The sequence below is a fragment of the Patella vulgata genome, chromosome 2 (genome assembly GCF_932274485.2).
Source record: "Patella vulgata chromosome 2, xgPatVulg1.2, whole genome shotgun sequence".
Taxonomy (NCBI): Eukaryota; Metazoa; Mollusca; class Gastropoda; family Patellidae; genus Patella; species Patella vulgata.
The window spans coordinates 25,286,509-25,312,494 of NC_065880.2; the positions used below are offsets into that span (position 1 = coordinate 25,286,509).

The 25,986-nt window shown below is 31.3% G+C and overlaps 1 protein-coding gene across 3 annotated transcripts in view; it reads left to right on the forward strand.

The window, feature by feature from the left end:
- The window catches only part of LOC126810728 (pro-neuregulin-1, membrane-bound isoform), a 71,342-nt gene that overhangs the window by 20,036 nt on the left and 25,320 nt on the right, over positions 1 to 25,986 (forward strand). For all 3 annotated transcript variants that reach the window (XM_050535951.2, XM_050535950.2, XM_050535949.2), the window contains exons 2-3: positions 19,461 to 19,626; positions 23,534 to 23,643. In XM_050535951.2, coding sequence (XP_050391908.1) covers positions 19,461 to 19,626; positions 23,534 to 23,643 — 276 coding nt within the window. The remainder of the gene's footprint in view (positions 1 to 19,460; positions 19,627 to 23,533; positions 23,644 to 25,986) is intronic.

Below are 25,986 nucleotides of genomic sequence, written 5' to 3' on the forward strand. Positions count from 1 at the left end.
TTCTTTTCTGGTCAAGTGTTTGCTGTAGAACATATTCTGTATTAATGATCCTTGTTATTCATAATTTACACGGAACAAAAAAAATGAAGATTAACAAGCTGTTGTTAAAAACTAACCGAATCAAAGTAATCGTAATTATCAGAAACATACATACCAGTACATTTACTTTAGATAAAGAAAAGATTTGGCTTGTTTTCATTATTTTCCGGGTTTTTTTCTCACTAGGTACTTCTCTTTATCTTTTTTTTTCTCAGAAAAAAGTCAAGCGTATTGTTATATAATTGACAATTATTGCTCATAAACTGTTTATATGACAACTTCAGACGTTCTGTCTATTTATTAATAGATCTACATAGTAAATCAAATATATATAGATTGTGAATGTAGGTGTTTCTTCTGTAGTGCTACTGAAACTATGGTGTGATCACTCTTTGAATGATGCCTATAGTAGCATCTAGTAATGTTAGTTGATTTTAAATGAAGTTTAAGATTTAATTTTCAAGATTTCAACTTTATTTTCTCTGAAGTGTCAGGACTATACACAAAAGTCAGACTGAACTTGGGAATGTAATCATATTATTGTTCTGCCATATAGAAAACGTAATACTCTTGTAATTATATATTTGCACTGGGTGTCTAGAATTTAAAGTTAATTGTTATTCTGAACGAAATTGTAATAAAAATCGTGCTTTGCTACTTAACTGAGAAGACGAAGAACATCTGTTTTCTTGAATAAATGTCACTAGTGGTTATTAACTATGAATTATCAAGATTTGAAACAGAAGAGTTAGACTAATAACTATAGCAATTATTTGTGTTGCTAAATTTAAAGATACATTATCACTTTCTCGAAGATATCTGTTTTATGTCTAAATCATCAATAGAATAACCATAGACCCCTGTATTATAAAACTCCATCTTTACATGTACAACAATTGATATTGTGAATGCATCACTTATCTCAATGAATAATATCATTCTATGATTTTGACCATATACTGTAGTAGTATAAATTTGCGGTTGTATTTTGAAATAGATATCGCGCACTATTATAACAGAAATAGTTTGTGCACAGTTATGAATCACAATTGCAAATTAATAGGACTTTTTTAAATTGCAGATCTTTAATGCAAGGTACATGTATAAGAGAAATGAAATGACTTTTAATATCTTACTTTTCAACACCATCTAAGCTGATGACGGCGGTGAAAATTTGGCACTGACAGCATCGTTTCTGTCTACTCGTCTTCGATTTGTTAGCGCCAAGGGTTATTTTGCATGCACGTCAACATGTACATTGGACTTTGGTTTTTCGTCCCATCCGAATGATAAGCCGTTGTACTGAATAATCTGGTGGAATATATCTCGACCAAGACTGGAATCAAACGCAGGACCTCCTTATTAGTGAGCCAGCGGTTTACTCACTGAGCCACTCAAGCACATGACAGTATTTATATAACATCTATGTAATGTGTGCTGCAGTTGAAATTGTGGAGTAATCATGGTGATCATTGCAGATCTTATCATATATTGAGGCCATCGTAGCAATCGTGTTGATCGTATCGAAACGTAAACGAACGTATCTGCACGTACTAGATCGTGGACTCAAAAGAGACAATTCTATCATAACGCATCATATGGTAGTGGGAACATAGCATAACTGTATGACATTGTATTCCATTGTCAACAATAAAATAACCTTTTTTTTATTTGCTTATCTGACAAATTAAATTTAAGGTATTCAAAATATTTTTGTAAGACGTAGCATTCCTTTTTAGATATGTATGTTCAATTGATTAAAGCAGGGGTCACCAAACTTTTTTCATAGTCTGCCAGATATAACTAAAATAATGCTGAGCGCGGCCGAATAAATATTTTGTTCAATACAATACAATGAATACAGAATACACTGAATGTACACAAAGAATAAGGATAGTCATTCTATTTATTTATCAATACATGAAATACACAAAATAATAAAAACAATAAAATATTTTAATATTACCAAAATGTCACCAAGTTAAAACATTCATTATCAACCTTTCCCTTCTTGTAGCCATAATGGTGGGTGAAAAAAACCAAAAGCAGATTTAGACGTACGTGTCAGATATTCTCATTTCAATTGTTGTCACTAATAATTGACTAGCTTGAGCCGCACATAGTTTCTGTAGTTAGTATTGTGGCGCACGAAATGCATACCAGCCAATCATAGGGCAGCAGTGTCACTGGTCTGTAACAACCCTGCACATAAATAAAACCTTGGCCTAGTAATAACGCACACCCACAGCATGTGACGTTACTGACTCAGTGTACGATATGTGCTATGTAAGAAGTGTAAGAAGCTACAGCATGGGTTTTTTTTCAGCATGAAACAGCAGGTCGGACAAACTGACATCACAGTCCTTAGTTTGATGACCCCTGGTTTAAAGCATGTGTCTTTGAAATATGATTTTTGTCACTGAGTTATTCAATCTTTTTATTGAATGTATTACTAGAATAGATATATTTATCAATTAGTGACATGTATATGTAGGTTCATATCGATTTTGTTTGGGGAAGGGTGTGTTTAGCAAAAATGAGACGACTGATGCACAAGCCCTTAATACGAGTGACGCTGCCACAAGCTGAGCACTAAGGCGCAGGCTTTCTAGGAGGGTCCAGGGCATGCACCACCAAAGAACCCTTAAAATCTGGATTTTGCAGAATTCTGATGGTCAGTAAACACTTATAACATGAGTAAAATTGAGTACTATGCATGGGATTTCATGTTATTTATTAAGAATTTTGCAAGAACATACAAAGTACTCTGAATCTGTGACAACTTATAACTTATGAAAGTGATAATTACATCATTTACATGGACCTATATCTTCGATCATTGTTTTGGTGAATATACATAAATTAGCAAAGATATGACTATAACATCATATTTTGACCACTGATCGGCGATTGTGTCAATATCGATTGTGTCCGTCAGGTCAAGCTCACACGCAAGAGTCAATAGCTTTTTGAGGATTTCCTATTTTATTACTGAATGCATAACAGTTTTTACTCATTTTAGCTTTGAAAAAAGAACTGGCACGTATTGTGATATTCAATTAAACATATACACAGATATATTCATACATATATAAGTATTTGGGATTTTTCCGTTCTATTTTGGCATTGTTTGTTTACTTCATTAATTCATTTAGTCGCTGATGCATAATTTTGAGACCGACTATTATTTTTCCTGGTACACAACTCACACCCCTCCACATTTACGCCCCTGTGTAGGTTGAAGGTATTTTGAAAGGTGTGCATGTATAGCAAACTATTCAAACTATGTGAATTGAAGTAAAGGATCTATTGAGGTATGTCAGGGTGTTTCAAGATATTCTTAAGTGTAGGTGTAGTAAGTTACTAAACAACTAGAAAAAAAGTCCTATAAATAGGTGGGAACCAATATGACCTAAATAGAGCCCTGTTGAACTGCGATAAATGTCTCCTCACCCACGTTGTCTTACCTTGTTCATTCACTCAATAGAGTTTTAAAATAGGTCTTCCAGTCCATTCATAGATAACATATCTACACTAAATGCTTGTAGTGAGTTAGTCAACCAACATGTATTTGAATGCTTTATCAGCAAATATAAAAATATCAGAGAGCATACATTTGATATTTAATCCTGTCCTGTTTAAATATCAAGTTAATGTTTTTAAAGGCTGTAAGACACTACTCAGTATATGATAAATAAGTAAAAGGGGCTACATGCTTTCTGTCTCGTAAAAATGATATACAAAATACAACAATAAATATATATTAATATATAGACCGGTATATATTGAAACTATTGAACCAAAAAGCAATTAGACAGCACTTCAGTACATAAACACGTTGAGAACTGGTGACAACATTAACCTTTACACCAACTTTAACTTTAAGAAAGGACTTAACATAAAATATTATACAGAATAACACACATAGATTATATTCTCTATGTCTTTGTGTTAACAAAAACACAGATATATGTACTATAAGATAAGTCAAAATTTGCATTAATTAAAAAACCAACATTTAAGATTAATATCAGATTACATGAGCTCTGGACTTTGAATTTAGAATAAACTCTTCAAAAACTAGTATAAAATATCCATTTTACATTAGATTAAATAAGAAAGGTCAGCAAATTATTAGTATGCTCAAGATATTGCAGGATGTTGTACAACTCTTTCATGATAAATGAATGAGGTAATACTGGTATGTGGGATATAATCCTGATTTACAATCCAACTAGTGAATCCTACACTGATTCTGTGTGCTCCAGGTTCACACAAGGCATTTGTCTAAAAGTCAAGGTGGTGTCTCACTCAGTGAAGCTGGTGGTTGGCATGGGATCACACTCATTTGCCCGTTATGAGACCCTATTTTATCACTGTAAAACAGAATCAATTTTCATGATTTGTACTGTACATGTCTGTAAACTATCATTTAACTTGAATATGAATGTAAAACGTTGTTAAAATTACAATCTGTGGCTTAATGTTAAGTGTAATTAATATTCGATTACTTTTCCATTAACAAATAGAAGTGATTGACATTTATGTATGTATGTTCTACCAATAGGCCCACAATCAACGGGGTATTCCTTACTGACTAGATCGTGACATTAACATCATAGTACAAAGGCCAGAAGAAACACTCGTTTATTTTTCTATGTTGGTAATGTTTAAATCTGCAGCCATCTTAACATTTTAACAGGTTTAGCCTAATACAAACTACACTAAATCACCTTGGTTTTTGATAAGATGGAGAGACTAGAAATCTAATCTTCTTATTTTTAGAGAAATAAATTTAGTTTGATTTATTATTAAAAGTACATGTTTCAAGACCTGAACCTACAAATCCAGTATTTATAAGCAAGGGATTGTAATACCCTATTAGATCAAGATTATTACATATACACTACACCTATATAGCTACATGCCTAATCGTCTGCTTAAGATTGGCCAAGCATTGGCAGATAATCTGACAATTTCCACTTGAGAATTGTACCTTAAAATGGAAACATATCTGACTACAAATTATGCTATTTTTTTTTTCATCCAATATGTACGTTTCAAGATTCCTTTAGATTTGATTCTGCTAACATGTACGGCTGTTCGATGATCTTCTGACAATCAGCTGATCAAGCATACAAGTAGGAGTGTGTAAAATGAGGATCCACTACAAAGTCATTATCATTGAATTTTATCTATTAACTGAAATGTTTATCCATAGCTAATTTTATATTTTGCTAAGATTATGAGTTGCATGGATCAATAGGGTAAATCTGTAATCATGCAAGGTATTTATTAACTCATTGATGTTTCTTGCATAACACAACCAACTTCTGTCGTTCTGAACAATAATATATGATAGTATGTAATGTAGAAATAAAATGATAAAACAAAATAAAGATATGATTTTGATTAGTTTATATAAACAAAAAGAAGTTAGACTCCTCATGGTTTCCAGTGAGTTTTGTCTAGTGGCAATCATAACCGTTAAATGCGGTCAAACATGACCTGTCTCAAGGAAGAGAATAATATAGATGTAGATCTAGCTTTTTTAATATATATTGTCCAATGTTGGTTTCACACTATTTTTTTTTTATGACATTGTCACAATGTCAAACACTTGTGTTTGATCTTTTCCAAGCATGTCTTGAAATGATTGACAGAAACTGTTGATGAATGATAGGGTAGGGTAGTGGTTAATGCATTAAAGTACAAGCTAACTAAACACCTTAGGCATAAGACATGTATGATTTAATTTATTTGCTCTTACAAATTTCATGCTGTCACAAGAATAGAAAATTGCCCTGGAAGGAATAGATCTTTCATATTTGGAGGAGTTCTTATAGTGCCATTAATATAGTTCCAGCAGCATGTAAATAGATATCTACGTGCATTCATGCTTGATAAGACATCCCAGATTTAATCCTACTCTATCATAGGTTTATTGATTAATAACATGAACACGATAAAACTCTGTTACAGTCAATCTCTATTAAAGGTTCTGTTTGTTCTATAAATTAGTTTTATGCTTTTAATTGAATAATCATTTTTTACCCATCAGCATTAGTGCTATATTGATTGAAGTAGTATTTGAAATCGATGAAATAAAATAGAGCGGTAAATAAGAAAGATAATACAATAGACATCGATAACATTATATATTCTGACATTTCAGCCACATACTAACCAGAGTCGAGTATCAATATTTGGAGAAGATGTTTTAGTGACAGGTGGATCAGAATAAACTTTATGACTGATCGAAACGGGTCAATGAACTCTTTTCTCAATCTATGGTTAGCTAGGTGTGATATTACTCTTAAAAAAAATTACAATGAATTGATCCATATAAGCAACAAAAAAAAAAAAACCCACATAAATGTTATAAATGAATCTCAAACAATAATGAAAGTGTTGATAAAATCTTAGTTTTCATATCATTGTAGGATGGAGAACACATCTGAGTATGTCAATCTATTAAGTTGAGGTCAGAAGCTGATCAACAGCAATCCATTGATCAGTCAGGTTTCTCAATTCATTTTGGTTAGTCTGGTGGATCTGTTAACACAGAACAGTCGGTTAAAATCTCTTGACCTTCTTCATTAAGGCATTTTATTTATTCCTGTATTTCCTGATCAAATAAGTTGATGGTTGTTTGCAAAGAATATTGAACTCTCAGAAGAAGGGAGAAAGCGAAATATGTATATATATACACTATTTGTCTAATCTTATGTTTGATGTGTTTAATGTACATTTCCTGCGCTTACTATATGCTATGCATCTTAAAACTGGGCGATGGGGAAATGTAGGTTAGTTAGCAAACAGGTTAGAAGCTTGTCAAAAAATATTGCAAATTAGTTTAGATTACATTACATATGAAAGAAATTATTTAATTACATTTTATGATTTAAAATCTACATGTCATGTCACATATTTATTCTGTTTAAAATGTGTGAGGTGTTTATATACAGTGTCCGTATGTGAAGATAATGCCAGATAAATACCAGATACTCATCATATGTAGATCATTATTGATTTATTGATATTACCATGATAACCAAGTCACAAATTATTGTAATCTATGCATGGAAGCTGTTTGATGTCACATTTTTGTAACACCTAGATTTGAAGAAAAAACACCCAGTCAGGTCTAATTTAACAGACAGTGAATGGAAATGATGCAACCACAATTAAAGATACATTATCCCGAAAATATTTATCAGGTGGTTATTTCCAATAAAAGTTTGGCAAATTTGGTATATGGAAAGTATATATAGATAATTAATGCACAGACTTTAATGTTACTTAACTACCATCAATTTTTATATTTTCCCTCAGTACCCACCCAACCTCCTTCTCTTCCTCTTTCCACAACATGCACACAGAGTCACCACTTTTAGACTATGCTGCTATGTCATCTTGAATATGTAACTGTTGAAAAGATCAAGTTCCACATGTTCAAACCTGCTAAATTATAATTTTGCCTGTCATAGAATAATCGTGATTGTCAGATCAGTTTAACCTTTTCAAAAGCATTGAGTGGCAAACAAAAAGTATAAGTGCAAATTTTATTTCTTGCTTGACACGCAGTGATCAAAGAAATTCTTAGAACCGGTGTTATTGAGCTATAAATCAAAACCTGTCATTATTACATAAATCATATCAAATTCTTGCATATTTCTTCTTGTATCTAACAACCAGTAAAATGAGAGGGTCAAGATTCTCAGCAGTTTTTCATTATAAATCACAGCTATTGGATAATTAGAAGTGATCTGTACACCACAAGTTCCAGATTAGAAGGCTCGCATTATGATTAGATGTCTGATTTGCTATTAAGATTACTTATTGCTTTAGAAATGATTAAGCAAGATAGCAGATATGAAACTGTGGAATTTTGACTTAATATTGTAAATTTTCTTCAAGTTTATTACTGATTTATGTTGATGCCAAGGTTAATCTTAAAGACTTGTTGAATACATGTTTGCAACTTCAGCTTGAAAATTCTTGCATAAAGTTATTATCACTTTGTATGATATAGCTAATTTAAACAGCTTAGTATTTTATTGCATTAAAAGCCCCTGATCATCATTTGCATTTTTCTGACAATTTTTAAGTTTTCACAGATATTCCGTGATAAAATATACTCAAATTGATTATTTATTAGTTAATTATGAAAAGAAAACAACATCAAAATATTAACAGTAGATAATCTCTCAACTTGGATTCATTTGCATAGAAAATAGACCCTTTAAAAGATAATCCTTTTAAAATTAAATTGTTATGGACAAAAAAAGATCAAAAGTTTTTTGGGGGCCATCGATGTGGATTATGTATTTATATTAGCATCTCATGTTACTTTCATGTCAGCATTGTTTATTAATAGACATCCACAAACACATTGTGGTATATTGATCATGCCTACCTGTCTTGGTAAAGTAAAACTCAATCAAAACAAAACCTATTGATTTATTACACTGTACTGTCTATGTGTCTATACTTACATTAGTAAAGAAAATCTCAACAAGTTTGGCCTAATTACTGTAGTTTTGTTGATCTTACAAAGAAGCACAATCATCTTTGCATGTTATTTTCTTTACAATATTTTTAATCGAGGGAGGAGAATGAGCCACCCAGTTTTGCAACCCTCTTAATCAACCTGATCATTAATAGAATACAGCTGGGGACGAATTTCTCGAAGATCTGGCTTGTTTTCACATCCCAGATTTATTTATTTATATTATGTAAATATTTATTAAATATTATCAGTGTTAAAACAATTCCAATGAAATGGGTTCTCTCCTCCAGAACTGCCTGCCGTCCAAGATTAATACAGTTATCACGTCATACATTTAGATTCTCTTTTGCCTTTTTTTCCGAAAGACTGCAGCAAAAAATCAGATTTTGGATTGAATTTTCCATGATATAGCCTATGATTGATAGTCGAGCATGTCACATCACATAGTCACGTCACCTGCAATGTACCATTTCAAGGTAGTAAAAAGAGATTATATTTTGTTAGAAGCAGTTTGCAATTGGCAAAAGAGTTGACCTTTCGTTCAGACATACAAATATACAAAAGGTATTGTCTTCAGGATAATACATATAATACCGTTGAGAAATTAAAAAGATACAAAGTATTAATTTTGATATATTAAATATATGTAGGACTGTAGACAGTTTACATCGAAATCTGTTTTCATGTATACTGTTCAGTCATTTGACTGTCAGTTATTAATAAAACCTTCATAGCCAGACAATCTTTATACATAACATAACCCAACAACCTTTTAACACAATCAATCAACACTACTGATCATCATTTCATGCAATTTGATAAAAAATATCATATTTATTTTAAAGGTTAAACCCTTGCTAGAAAATTAATGATTTGTTCAATATGCCATGGTCTGACTAATCAATAAACCGCCAGGTAAAAGTGTAAATTCCTGTAATCAACTAAAAACTTTCAATGAATTATTCAGCTGTGATTGGAAATCCTGATTTCTAAAATGGAGCATTATATTATTCTTTCAATTCACTGATTTTTTTTTAAATAGCTCTGTTTTATGGACATCCATTATTTATTTTTTAAATCTTGCTACATGTATACATGTATGTGAACATCATTTTATTCATGTTATTGTCAAAGGTTGCTTAATGCACACTGGCTGTAAATCATGACACACTTATAAGGAGGACTAATGTCTGCCAAGCCAAGAAGCAACGTGTTCCTAGTCATTCAGATAGTACCCCAAAAAATTGACGTACTAGCAAAAGATAGTTCTTCATTCATTCATTGCTTCTACATTTGTATCATATTATCACCAGAATATACATGACCTTCATTTCCAGGATGTTGTCAATGCCACCATATTTGTGGTTCGAAACATTCTGAATATCCTTCTGTGGGTTGGTTACTCTCCTCATTTTATGTCATTGGTCATCATTGATCAGTCTGCTATTTATTAGTGGTAACTGCATGGAGTAATTCTGGTTGCCAAGCACAGAGTATAGTTTGAATCACATGATTTAGCAATGAGAATGATGTGATCCATAATATGATTGCAGTTCAGTTTGGTGAACCTGTGAACTCTTTTCTACAGCTAGTTTACACAATGATTAAAATCAACTGCACTATTTTATTGGTTTCTGCCAAGCAGCAGTCAAAATACAACCATTTCTTATATCCTTTGACTACAGTGTTTGTGGTCTATTAAATTCATGAACATGAAGATAATTTCCACTTCAAGCAGATCAGATAACAAACATGCATATTAGAAAGCTATGAATGCAAGTACAACACATTTCAGGAAATGCCATCTGGGATTGTGTAATATTTTTCAGTTATAGAAAATCATATGTTTATATAATGTTTGTACACACCTGCACTTTTACTATGTACTGCCCTACTACATTTGTTAAGTATTGCATGTTAGGCAGATTGATCTATCCAGAAATGAGTTTTGTACTTTATATTTCTTATATATGTACATTACATGTACTTACATTTATGTGCACTTAGCAACAGCAATTAATTAAGAAACTGAGTTTCTGATCAATACATTTAGTTTGCCTTTATACTGTAATTAATAGGTTTACAGATTGGTTCATAATTTTAATTTTTTTTATGATGTTTGAATAAAACAAATTATTCTTAAACTCTCAAAAAAACCATGACTAATCATTGGACTTATTTGTAGTGCCTCTGCAGAGTCTTTACACAGGCAAAATTATCCTCAACACTTTGGACTTTATGCAGTGCCATATATAATTAAAGTACATATAACAGTCTGGTTTGTCATTTGGACAAATTAGATAAAAAAAGATGAAACAATTACCATTCAATGACATTATTTTAACACTGCGAAAAACAGAACATTGTTCATGAAACATGACTGACTTATGTAACAATTATGAGATAAGTCTGCAATTAAAAGGGTTTTTTTCAAAATCGTTTTAAACATATCTTTCCAGGAATTGTTCATAATCATCTAGATGTTTAGACTTTTAATTAGCTGTTATGTATTTAATTGTTCATTTACAGCTTGAATCCAAGAGAGAGAACTTAAATACATAAGGTGTATAATTATCTATTCATTATAATCAGTTTTGCCATGACCTATAAATTACTCAAAAAAGGGAACTTGTTGACGGAATTTTGATTAGAATATTTTCTCACAGTAACCGTTATGGTAATTGATAAATTGAAAATAAGCTTTGACTGCCAACTTTCTGATAATCTCCAGTTCTTTAATACAATCTGTTTCGTTCATTCAGAAAATATCTAATGATAAGGAATACCTTTGAGTTGGCTCGGTTACTGAACTAATCTGAAGCTTGTTATCTTTTGAATTATTTGCAATTTGATTAGCAGGAACTCGTTAGCTAATTATATTGATTATATTCATAACATTCAGATTATTTATTATAACCAGTAACAGATAATGCAAGTATAATCAATTACCTGTACTGTATCCTTGTCCAGTATTTCATTGGCGTTATCAGTGCGATGATTGACTCTTATTATGAAATGAATTCTTACACCTAGTGTAAGTTAATGAAATAAGACCCTCCATTCTTTAGCAAGTTTGTGTGTTTACAGAGCAAACTTAATGTCATTCCCCATTATAGAAAATTCTCCTTACTTCAACAAAGTATTGTAGCTGTAGTAACTTAATTCCCGGCTTTAATTATTTTCTCTCATGATGTTCTTAGCAACATATTGGTCCTAACTGTTACTTGCAAATTAGGAGGAATGATATAAAAAGCTGAGAGTTTCTGTTTAACAAGCTGTTCAGGCATTTACTCTTTGAAGTAGTCACATTTTTAAAAATTTCTCTCAAGCATTACCGGTACATGTGAACACCTCTTATCCTCCTCCTCCTTCCCACACATAGTTCTCAACTCAACTCAACCAACCAAGCAACCAAATATTTTCCAATAGCTGCAGTCTTGAGTTATAAGATGTTGTGCAAATGAAAATGTAATGTTTCATTTAGTTTGTATGCTTATGTAAAGATACATTATGGGAGATTCGATAACGAGTTGGCAGTTCTCACTATAATAATTAAAAACTAGATAACGTAAAGGCAATTTGCTGAAAATTTCATTCAAATTGATCCACTATCAACCAAGAACTAAGCGAATAAATTTCTGCCTAGCCTCGGTCATCATTACTAAAGCCAGTACATTAAACAGCATTGTCTTGATTATCCATTTAATCGTTTAATCGAAAAGGAAAGTTATGCAGTAAATCGGATCACAATCCACTTAAGATCACAGGCTAGCGATGCCATCTAGAATTGATTATGGTCTTGACAAGTTAATTAATGTCAAATTAATAATTTTGATAACATTTTAGGCCTAAAGAAAGACCTGCAATAGACAGATTTAGCTCTTGCATAATGTATGTTTATGTATTTAGATATCCGAGCACTTCAAAGATATATATTGATAAAAATGTCACCTGTATACTACATGTACATTCTTCTGTGAAATTAAACGACCAACCTGGCTAATAAAGTCGCACATATGACATTTATTGTGCTATGAGTGATGTTTCTATCTTCTCTGCATTAAATTCCTTCTGTCAAAGAGTTCTTTACCAGGAACTCTGGCTTGCACCACTGACAAGAGGAATCCGGACAGGAAATATTCCGAGAACCTTTCTTGGTCAACACCAGAATCCAATCTGGAATTAGTAATTAGTTATAAGCTGTCGCCTTACTTATAATCTTACTATAGGGAGGAGTAGGAGGCATGTGTTACCTAGAAAAAGGTTCAGGTTCACCTCTGATGTATTTAATAATTGACAATCCCTTCCTGATTGGCCTGAGAGAGAGTGTAGAAAGTTTGAGTTTTAAATCCTGTGTTTATACATAAAGACTTTATTTTGGTTGATCATACACTGAATGTGAACCTGTTTTTTTTTTAATTAGCTTGCATGATTAGTGCAGAAGAGTAGGACGTTAAACCCCCATTTTATTTACGTAATGGGAAGTATGTAAAATGAGGGACTAGTATATATATTTTATATATCTATTCTTAGATTAATTTTTCTGAAATAGTAAACATGTTCTTAGAAAACAGTTGGTTAGAGTATATAGTACTGGTACACATTTTCTGAAGAAAAAAAAAAGTAGGTTATGCACTTGGTCAAACCACAGAATATTTATCAAATATGCAAAAAATATTCTAGACTTCCAAACTTGTGTACATTATCTTATATACAAGAAGACTACCATCTGTACAAATATTTTCATTAATGCTATAATTTACTTTACACATTCAAACCAGACTACATTCACAAGTAAAATATCTCTTTAATAACAGAATTATGAATGTCTGTTCACTCTAAAGGAACTGGGTTACGATCTAGAGATCTATCAAATATTCTAGAAGAGATTATTCAAGCTTCATATAGCCGTATTATATTGGTACTTGTTCGGGGATTTGATGAGATCAATATTGACATTTCATCTATGGAGTTGATTTCTGATGATATCAGGTTGTTCTAGAAACTATTTACAACTAATCTTGTTTATGACACAATCAACAATATTTGATCACTTCTACACAAACTGCTTACAGGCTGTTGTAATGTGTATATTTCATTGTTGATTTATTGTGGTTCTGTCAGAGGCTAATAATGGTTTCAGCCTTTATCGTATATATAGGTTTTATATTCTTTCAGTTCAAGCATTTGCAATATTCAATAAATATTAATTTTGGTCCATTTTCTTAAAAAAAATATATATACCACCACTTCCAAATGATCCAGTGAAAAATTATTTATTGCTTTGTACAATTTGTCATATATTATATAGGCCATTAATGTCAAACACAAGAGTTAAATAAAATGTAATTCCAGTTTCAGACTAGCTTATTCTAAGACATTTCTTGATCTGTGTGAAATAAGTAAGCCAACAATGTAATTCTCTCAGGGGATTAATTTAACCTGGTATAACCATGTTTTTCTGTGCCAATTTTTATAGAACCTGGATCTAACCATTCTAACCACTGTGATTAATTCTCTAATCTTCGATCTAATTAGGTGTCACTATACATGTAAGATCATAGTCCAGAATAAAAATAACTTGCTGGTTCTTGGCCGGTGTTTCTTCATCTGTAATAGACAGTGATAGAGTATATAAAGCTAGTATTAACTGATTGTTCTGTCAAGATTTAATGACAATGGTATGTTACTGGAAAAAGAGACTGTCATTCCATAGTCTTAAGGAAAGGTTAAAGGTTGGCAGTCAAAACTGTCATTTTATAATAGAATGGGCTTTGACTTTGATATGTCCTTGATGCTGGAATTAGAGACATTGTGGATGAGGATCCGGAAAAGATCATAGCAATTCTTAGTACTCTTCATAGAATTACAAGTGCCAAAGGATTTTGTATACGGTAAGCATTGTCAATGAGTTGCTTGCCATAACAGCATACATTAGACCTACAAGTTGATAATTAGTGGCATCTTTCTGATTAATTATCATTAACTAGGCTTCTTTCTTTTACAATTGCATGATAAAAATTAAAGAATCCTATTTGAAATTGTATTCCCTAGAATTATGTCCTGTGATATACGTTAGATCCTTTATGTGTCTATTCTCCGGAGTTCATTATTCAAATCCATAATTATACTGATCTGATAAAAAGCATCTAATGGCTTATTATGACTATTCAATAAAATCAATTTAAAATGAGTTCAGTTTTTAAAAATGATATTTAATAAATCGTAATGATTTATGTTAGTGTATTCTATAAAACAGATAATTATGTTGTTTGAAGCCATTGCTTGTTAATAACAATATTGGTTACAGAATTAATTTGAACTGAGAATTATATTTCCATATACGTTAAGACTAATTGTACCAATTTGACTGTAAAATCCAATCCAAATCAGTATAATTTAATCATTCTGTTTTAATCTTAGCTACTTTTTGACCATTAAAATAGGATTAGTTTAGCTGTAATCTAGATATAATCTGTTTGGAAGATAATCAAGTGCTATAAATGTTTTGTTACAATGAAATACTATGAATAACACAGTAATTACAAGTCTTGATAGTGTTAATGTATAATTATTGAACTGGACTTATATATAATAATCTATTTCTATTTTTAATCTCATAATTTCAGGATACTTTTTAGCCACTCAAAAGAATAGTGCTATTGTTGAGCCTGAGGGGTTACCATAAATACATTGGTTTCCAGGCTAGGAATAGATTTATTAAATGCTAAAATGGTCGATTGAAGCAAAAAAAATGTATATGTAGCACAACTAGGTTGAAAGGAAATACTTATGACATTGTTATTTTTACTTCACAAATAAAAAATATATAAACATGACATATTGGAGCAGAATATTCTTACATTCCAAATTCCATGATTAATAAACAGCAATTCCATCTTAGTTTTGATGTTTCCCTGTCTGTTCAGACAGAGATATAAGCTAGTTTAAAACCACCATTATTTTTAAGCCAGGAAAGTGTCATGTTCATGCAGACTATGTATCATGTTCACACAGACTGTAAGTGATGGAAACTTGCTCAACTATTGTGACATCTACAGTTAATTACATACACACATATAATAAATGCAAATTTTATATTTTAAATTGATGTATATAGACAGAAAAATACAAAAGAACATGATAGCTGTGTGAACTCCTCAAATAAGATGTGGTATAGGTGGTCTAGAAAGATTAAGCATACCAATCATTGGAAAGAAAGTGCTTAAGAGCATCTTCTGCATTAGGCAAGAAAACATTAAAAATAAATTTGTTCAGAAAATTAAACTTGGAACAAGATTAAAGTACCTATTAATTATGATAAATTTGTGGAGGAGTTTTCACCTGCTGAATTCTGTGGTTCTTATGTTTAACATAACTACTAGAACCTGTCAGACATTCAAGAGGTAACTGTAGACAATATTATCAGAGAAGTTTAGAATGGTAGCAGGGACCTTTGGCTTCCAGCCTGACCTCACACACTTACTGATATCTAGATTATACATTCCTAGACAGTCATTCAGCACATGGTTGAGAGGAAGATTTAAGGCAACCTGTAAAATACTTGCCACTTTTCTCTCATTTACAAGGTTTAAGATTTCCTACATGTTGAAAACGCCTGTCACTTTACAACATTCTTGGTGGGTTGTAATCTGGGAAACAGCACATATTATCAAGGGTATTCGTTCTGTTACCGCTACTTTATACTGAGCTACAGAAGCCAAGTGTCATTATTTTTTCCTAACCAAAATAATGATTCATTCAACAAAGTGATTTTTTTTTTTAAAAGACAAAATATTAAAAAAAAAATAGTATGAAATATCATTGGGTGGGTTACAAAACATGAACAGGTGTCATTTTATGGCATCACCAAATGGAATTGTTAACACCCCTTTTCTCTTTCTAATGTTATACATTAAACCAGTTTGTATTTTTGAGTATTCATTAGATGTTTAGAAAGCAAGGTACAGAACAAGCCTCATCTATGTTTGTCAGAACTAAAATACAACACATCAAACTTATTTGAATGTCATGACTTTTATTAGGGAATGTGCTTGCCATATCTTTATTCAGCTGTTTCAACCAATTAAGAAGTTGTAAAAACAATAAAGCAGACCAATTATCTCTTTAAAAGAACCACAATATACATGTTAATTACAAAGAAAGATGAAAATTGTTATGTGTCTATTCATTTCAAGATGAAAGATGAATATAATACAGCATCATATACATGCAGCAGCTGTTTATGGTTGGGAGTATAAATGAAGGGAGAAGATACTCTCGTTAGCATCGTCTTTTCTTCTTTATGTTTTCAAAACCTTATTACATATTTTTTAAGTTCCTTCAATGGTAATAATTGTTAAAAACACTTCAAGAATTCTGTCATATAAATTAGACTTATTTTAGACATTAGAAAAATAATAAAACATATAAATTGTTTAAGTATAAATCAGTAGTTTATATCCAGGCTTGTTTTTATAATATTATGCACGAAAGTAGAATTATATTTATTTTTATCACAAATGCTGTGCTTAACCTTTAATCACAAAATACTAAAAGTTGGACTGGGATAGTCAACTCCCATATATCACTATCAGCTGTGTTTTAATATCTTTCTAAAATACATATTTGAATATAGACCTACACAAGGTAAAATACATATACTGTTGAAGGTTTATATCAGGAGTATCTAACTGCTTCAGTTCAGTTTCGCTTACGAGTCTGTTTATTGTGAATAATTCATCATTCGTTGTCTTTATATCATTTTGATTGATATGAACAGATATTTTATTACCCCAAAAATTCTTGAAGAAATCGGACCATTGTCTTACATCACTGTCAAAATAACATTGTCACCTGATATCTGGTATATTATATCTTGAGGTCATGAAACGGAGAATGGGTTTGAAAGAATTGATTCCGATTTCTGATGGTTTAAAAGAAATAAAACAGTTGTTGTACAATTAATAGAGTATATAAAGTTATAAAATTATTTTATTGTGTACCGTTTGTAAAAGGATGGAATAAAATGGTTAGTGAGCTATGATCCAACGCCTTACTCGTTGAGCTCTATGGCTCCCATAGGATATCGTAGAAAAACACTAGGGATGAATGTAGGGAGCAGGGAGCATTTTTACGACATTGGGAAAATGACCTATTGAAACATTATATATGTAGTACACCTTTTAGAAGATTTTATTGCAAGGAAATGAAAAGAATGAAAACCTAGATATATTCTGGGTTTTGCACTGCTAAAGACTCCTACACTTTAAGCACAGTCACGCATTTTTTAAAGTAAAAATGTTCCAGATTTTAGTCATTAGAAGTTAAAGTCCCCCTCTTTCTCTCTTCCTCCCTGTCTGTGTGCAATCACAGAAACCACATGTTGAGTCGAAAGTACATAATTTTAATTAGAGTGATATAACAGTAATGTAATTAGAATCATTTATTAGAAATAGTCATATAGTCATGATTTACTCCAGTCTTAACACATTATCTAAAACCAATTATTAGTATGTCCATTACATACATATAGTAAATTAGATTCTTTTAAAATCTAACCAGTCAACTGGTGTAGCTGATGTAGATAAAATAACAGGAAATTGCTCTGGAGGAGACTAAGGCTGTGTTCACATAGATATTATACAGACCATACAGGTGTAAATCAATGTTTTTGACAGCATTACAGTATCATCAAAATTTGTGCGGTTGACTAAATGGATTAACCTGTAATATATCATTCAATCTCAAATGTTCTAGCTCTAACATGGATTAAGGATTTATTGTGCTTACATTTTGTTCTACTCAAACCTTTTGATCAAGATCTTACTTTTTTAACCAAAGTATTTGGTATTCAAAGGTAATTCAGAAACAAATCTAATGTGATGGCAGTCTCAATCTACATCCTTTATCTATTGTTTTGGAATTTCAAAATTTTTTGTACCAAAGTGTGGTTCTGAAACCCTTTGCCCCCCCCCCCCCGGAATACACTTATATATATATCGGAACATTTAAGATGGAGGTATATATTTATTCTTTAATTTAACAAACCCCAGACATCTTGAAATAGAAGTAGATATAAATCGTTAGGGTGTCAAGTTTCATTAAAAAAAACTAGTTTTCTTATCAAATATTGCTGATTATTCAGTCATTTGTAATCAGCAGGAATTGTTAATGGTATTTATCTGGTGTTGTATGTTGAAAGCTGAGAATATTGTTATTGATATCAACAGATATTCATGTTACCATGGTATTAAGAAAAAAACATGATTTATGTCATGAAATATTTTCCTATTATTTCTTTTTCTATAGATATTAACATGTATACTTAATAACTGAAGCATTTACATAACAATATAAATAAAACAGTTGCTGTTAATATTACAAGGAGATCTGAGCTGTGATATTAGCTGTTTATAGATTATTTTAGCGTTTTTTTTAGATATTAAAATCTGCTTAACATCTTCTCTGTATCAAGTTATTTACATGTGTTTATTTAACTTATGCATGAATCTGAAAGGTGATGAATTCCTAAGTTATTTTTCATGCCATTAATGCTATCTGAATATGTCAATTTTTTCCTCTTTTATTGCTGCAGTGTTCATTTTATGGTTGTTGCGATCAACCCATGTGGTGTTAGGGAACATTTTTACCTTATTGTTTAACAACCAGAAAGATCTCACAAGATTGCCATCGATGACCCAAACATTGTAATTTTGACCTAATTTCTATTTTGATAGGAGAGGAAAGAAATCTGTCATGTTTGTTAATTTCTCAGTTGATACTATCTGACTGTTCAGATAAGACTGGTTTGTTGAACAATCTCACAAATATACAGTTTTTAACACACCATCTTTAATTTCCTCCTTTATTATCTGTTGAATAAATTGAATTTCTTTTCTATTTACAGCCAAACAACCCAAAATAAAAACAATAAAAGACCAAAAAAAGAAAGAAGGAGGCAAGGTTAAATTTAGATGTTCTGTAAAGGCGAAACCACGAGTTATCAAGTATACATGGTATAAAGACGGTGTAGAACTTAAAAGGCGGAAAGGTCTCACTATGAAATCGGGAAAGTAAGTGTACAAGTATTCAAATGACGAAGAATAAGCTAGATTAAAAGGAAGCCCCCTGATTTCTCAGGACGCCTTGAACATAAATGGGTTTAAATTTTAAATATATATATCAGTCATCAAAATGTGACAATTAAGCCCATTTAACTTTTCTGAAAATTTTAAGTCCAGATATTGAACTGTTTAGAAATGATCACTACTAGATTTCCATCAAGAGTTTATGTAAATCATTTAAATATTTTATTCTTCATTGGTATATGTCACTGGATTTTCATAGAAAATCACTTATCACTATAACTTTGGCAAGTATATAGTTGTGATTATCAAAAGACATTCACACATTAATTATAGGGATCTATATATGACCAACCCCACATGAAAACTGAAAGTTTGTGTTTGTTTGAAAAAGTGTAACAGAGTCCAACCTTCAGGTAGCTGCACAGGACAAGGATGAAGTTTTTTTCAAGAGACTTTCACCCTCAAATTAACCAGTTTATTGCTTGTAGAGTTATGGCCCTTGTTTCATCTGATATGTATGAAATCCATATATACATTATTTAGATTAGTAAAACGAAGAATCCTGATGAATTTCAGCAATTTCCATTAGTTACTTCTAGAGTTATGGCCCGTGTTTCACTTTGTTGAACTCCTTGTCAATGCTCTAATGACAAAAGTTATCATCCAATCTGTATTAAATTTTAATGCATTATTGAGATTAGTAAAACTAAGAAGCCTATTGAATTTGAGTAATTTCTGTCAATAACTTCTACAGTTATGGTCCTTATTTTACTTTGTTGAACATTCAATCTGTATGAAATTGATATCAATGTCTTGTAAATGCTCCTATGACAACCCTTGTCGACTGCATGGACGATTTAGCCTCTGTGGGTGTATGTTTCGGTGTCTGGCAACCTATCTTTTTCACTAAAATATATCTTCGCGTTTTCCTTTAAAATTGTCAGCAAACTGTCCCTTTATGCAATCTTACAAAAGGTAATTTCCTTCTTAACATGTTATACTTGGCTGATAATGGTGCAATTCCTTAAGGTATTGTCTTAATTATCTTTAAATTAAGTGTAAATAGCTGTAAGAAGATCTTAGCTTGGTATGGCAAATGGAAAACAATTGTGATCTAAAGTAATCTGTAGTCATTACATTCATTGTTTCTTGATTGTTATCGTGGGTAAATTGAAACAATATTGTCTATGGAAACTTAAGTCAATTAACAACTTTTTAACTTTTTTAGGCCAATTTGTTACATCTGTAGCTATGGAATTAGTTTGTTGATCTTGGTGTGGTCTCACAATTCCATTCCCTCTTGATTTTTAAGAGTCTTTTTGCCAACAATGATGGCCATTATCGCCTACATCTCAATACCACAGACTTGAGATCATGCGAAAGCAATTGTTACCGCCAAAACATCTCATTAAGTAATGTCATGGTGGCTATATTCAGATAGTTAAATACTTCAACATAGTGAAAAAAAATGATGTAAGAATACATAGAAATTATGAAGTTGATGATTGCACTAGCATTATTTTCAGTGTAGTTTTATTCTGGAACTGATCAAGACACAGTGTATAATATAATTAATGTTTCAGTATATATTAGAATACAATAAAAATTGCTAGCTATGTAATCTTTCCAAACCCCACAATACACTGCTTTATACACCTAGAGCTATAGTTGGAACTTGGCTTCAGAAGCAAAATCATTGTATTATAAAAAAAATGTCATTTCATTTTTTTGAATCGCTTTAAAATCTGTATGGAGGGTGGAAACCCTACTTTAAAGAAACTTGTACTTATTGAAATGTTAAATGTCAAATTTAAGTATGGCAGCGCTTTTGGAACCAGGTTAAAAAATAAACACCTTATAAATAATTGCTGAATGTCAAATACTTATTCGATTTAAAATTTTAATATTTATAAATAAATGGTCATGAAATTTTTAAATGAAGAAATTCCAAATCCTGAAGTTGCAGACACCCTTAAGTGTTTTAATTTCTAGCAATACTTTGTGTATATATAGATACTTATATGTAACCCAGTAAATATTGATTGTTTGATATGTCTACATGCCGATTTTTATTGCCAATAGCAGACATTTGTGTTAATTTATTGTTACAGACCTCAAAGTACTTGTATTACACTTTCTTCTTTTCATGTGTGATTTATCGGTAGTGTTTTCTTATTACATAAGAATATTAATAAGCTTGTAAAATAATTACTTTTCTCCAATGTCCTCATTGCTCCTATTTTTTGTGGAACTATTTTTAGAATATTACATTTGAAACTATGTACAGATGTCTTTAGTCTACTTTATTATATGTTAAAGGAGAAGTTCCAGATACATTTTGCTGAACAAAATTTGTTAATTCGATTCTTATAGTACTTTGCAACTATAGGAAGCTCTGTGGTATATAATGAAAGAAATACAAACTTCCAGTTTTTATTTTTCACTAACGGCTAAAACACAGTATTTGTGACAAAAGTGTCTGATCAGAGTTAAAAGATAAATTGTCTTGCAATTCTAAGTATCAGTAGTTCAAAAATTTATCCTTTTTTCACTTCAGTTCACTTCAGCAACTGTTGCAAATACACTTTTGTGAAGCTTTTTAAGCATGGGTCACTTTATGGTTACAGACACTATTCAAATGAATAAAAAATATTTTAGATTTTCAGGGAAGATAAATGGGCTATATCATTTGATACATACTTAAACCACCGTTGTTTAAGGTGCTGTACGTCACATTTTGCCTATTGAATTTACATACTTAAACCCATTGTTTACTAGGTGATTTACATATTATTTACTAGGTTTCCTGTGAAATCTGTGACTTCCACTTTAATAAATTCTGATGATATTTCCATACCAGACATTAAACTATTTTTGGCATCAAATCAAAGTTCATAAAACTGATAAAATTGACTCTTTCAGAAATGTACCTTCAGACATGCATGTGTGGGAAATTGACACAGAACATGTACCATTCATGTTGCAGTTATCTTGGAAAGTTCATTTTATATAATATCAAATATGATTAAAAGCAAATATTTGAACAACATTTTAATGATGGGCCACCCAATGTCTACAAACCTTAAAAATTACCCTGGTACATATGTTATTCTCCCTAAAAAAATCTCTTCTTCAGTGATGTTATTTTAACTTCGCTTTAAAATTACTTTTTGGGGTTAATAGTTACAGATGTTACCACACAGTAGAGATGGAAATTTCCGTTCTAATCAAAAATATTTCTATTCTTTTGCTAAAAAGTTACCGGTAGATAAACTTATATACTCTTTTACCTGTGCGTCTAAAATACCAACCAACACCTACGCATACATGTATGGGAATTAATTAAGTACAAGTTAATTTCATGAATATGGCTGATCTGTATCAGAGAAGACAAACATAAACATTGACATGTGAACAGGAAGAATCAAGATTTCCTGTTAAAATACTCTAAGGAACTCATTTCCATACCAAAAATATACAATAACAGCTTTATACATCAACAGAGGTTTGGAGATAATTTGAGTGATATTTCTTCTCTGTTGTATGAGTGGCAGATTTGGGATCATACTACCCCCCTCCATCCATCCAATTCTTTACAAAAAAATAAGGTTCTTTTTACTCTTAATCAATTAAATATGACCTCCAACTTCTTAGAATTCCAGTGTTTTAAGGGATTTGACCCACTTTACCCTGACAAAGGCTTATTTTCACCCTCACCACCTCCCTCCCTTTTTTCGAAAGGGTAAGTACAATAGATATAAACTGTCTTTTTAATATTGTATAAGCTGTTTGGATCTACCAGAAAGTTTTTCTTTAATGCACTTTAATCACTATCAGAAAACAATTGAAATGAAAAGTTGTATTATCGCAATATTTTCTTTCCATATTCCAGGAAGTCTTCTAGTTTACAAATAAGAAATTTAAAAAAAAGTGATGCTGGTCAGTATAAGTGTATTGCTAGCAATGCAGTTGGAGAAGATGAAAAATTTGTTCGTCTTGAAGGTAAGAATTTTGTAATGATTTACCTGTCCTTACAGATGCATTGTGTTTTACTTATTGCAACAGTTTTACAATATTTTCTGATCACTCTTCAAATCAGAGTTCTTCTTTTTTTAAATTTTCAGGGATTGTTCATTGCAAAGTAACACAATGATATAAAGTGTTGTCAATAGAATTCTTTTAAAGTGGGTGGGAATTTTTCATTGGGGCATAAGTCAGAATTTTTCATTCACATTTTTACTGTTAAGCCTACAGAAGACTGATACAGGAAAAAGTTCTCAATGGAAGTTTTTAAAAACCCCGGTGGGATTGTCCTTTTGGACATTGGTAGGAAACTTGTTGAATTTTAGAACAATTTTCGATTAGAAATTTCGTAGTTAATTCCTTGTGTATTGTTAAGGTAGGGTTGACAATGGAATTTGATCAAACCTTGTGAGTTTGTTTATTGGGGCTTAATGAAGAACCCTATCAAATTATAAGAGGGACCTGACAAGCCCCAGTCTATGTTTGAACCCACCCCACCCTCCAAATTACTTCATTATCCATATTCTAAAAGTATTTTAATAAAGAAACACAATCATGAGTTCATTAACCTGGTTAGTACAAACACATATTACCTTATGTCTTAGAATGCATGTGCTAATTAAATTCATCAAAGCTTGTCTGTTTAAAATGGTTTTAAAAGCAAAGTGGAATAAATTAGACTTTTTTAAATTTGTTTAATGACTGGTTGAAAAAAGCTTATTCTAATAGACATTGAAATACAGCCAAGATTGGCAGACATACCACCATTACTAATCATTGTCATACGAAATAATTATAATACAGTGTATAACTTATTACTCTGCACATATAGTCCTTTTGTATGCTATGAGAAATTGGCTATCATGAGAAATTGGCTATCATCAACATTAGAGAATCTCAAACTTTCACATTTTTAAGTCACAGCTAAAAACTTATTTATTTAAACACTCTTATACACATTAGAAACCGACTACTTTGTGTTTGTTTTAATTGTAGATAGACTCGTAAATGAATGGATTTCAGTGCACTATACATTTATTTATTTTTTGGTACTGCATACTAGCTGTTATGAGGAAATATATCCTTGTTGGTGCCAAATTTACCAAATGTATATAAAAAATATATATTCTCAACTATAAGCTAAATTGATTCTTAACAAGGATAACTGAATCTATAGATTGTCATGATGACGTAATTCTGACTATTACATGTAAATAAGTACATAACTAATAGTATTAGTATTAGTACATTTTGCTTTTCTCTAAAGAAAAACCCTGGCATGATTCTTTCTTGTTGTTTTCATGGATCTTAGTCTTTCTTACCATCAAAATCAGATGAAGATCAATATGTTTTAACCAAAGGACATCTTTGAGAAGGTTTACCATTCATCAGATACTCTTTAAAACTATCGACCCTAGCTAGATTTGTGTTTATTCGTGAAATGGCCATTCATCCTGAAAACAAGAACCATGAAATATGATTAGAAGAGAAGGAAGGAGTCATTTTTTGTTTCTCATTAAAGGTTAAATGATGAGATATAATTTACGTTTAGCGGATCTGAAGACAGGAATTCAGGAATTTAGTATCAATCAAAATGACCTTTTACGATTTTTCAATGCAACTCTATTGAAATTAATCAAACGTATTAAAAAGCGTATTTAATCAATCATTATAATGTATGGAGAAGCAGAGTAGCTCCTTGTTACTACAATGCCTCATGGGACATTTTCTTTAAGGAGATTTATTAGTTCAAAGCTACTTAAGTGTAGTTGGGGAAAAGAAAGCCTTTTCCTATATTTGGTAATGGTGGTTATAAGCAGCTTATTTGTGCTTAATGCTTCTATTGTAAATTATTCTTGACTTTCTAAGTGAGGATTTAATTAAATCCTCCCCTGCATGGTTTGGATATTTTTCTACAAGTTATCTTTAAGCATAGGGTGATGACCCATCACATAACTAAAGATTCAATCCTGGGTTCTTAGTTTGATTCTCAGAACCTTTGGAACTTCCAAGTCTGGTTTGGGGAGAACGCTTGCAAGGCTGGCAGGAAAAGTGTTCAGAACTCCAATGTACACTTTATTAGTCAATATAAAAGATCTTGTGACAGTTGGAACTTGGAATTTGAAAAAGATGAGATGGTATCCACCCTGTTGGGAACACATACCTATTATCACAGAAAATGACCCAGGTCATTGTTAACAAGTGTTTTTAAATCCCATTCCATTCTATTTACAATGTGTGTTATTGAAGCAAACATGATTATTTGAATGGTGGGAAAACATGAAAGTTAAATTATTAAAGTTGTTTATAAATTTATAATGC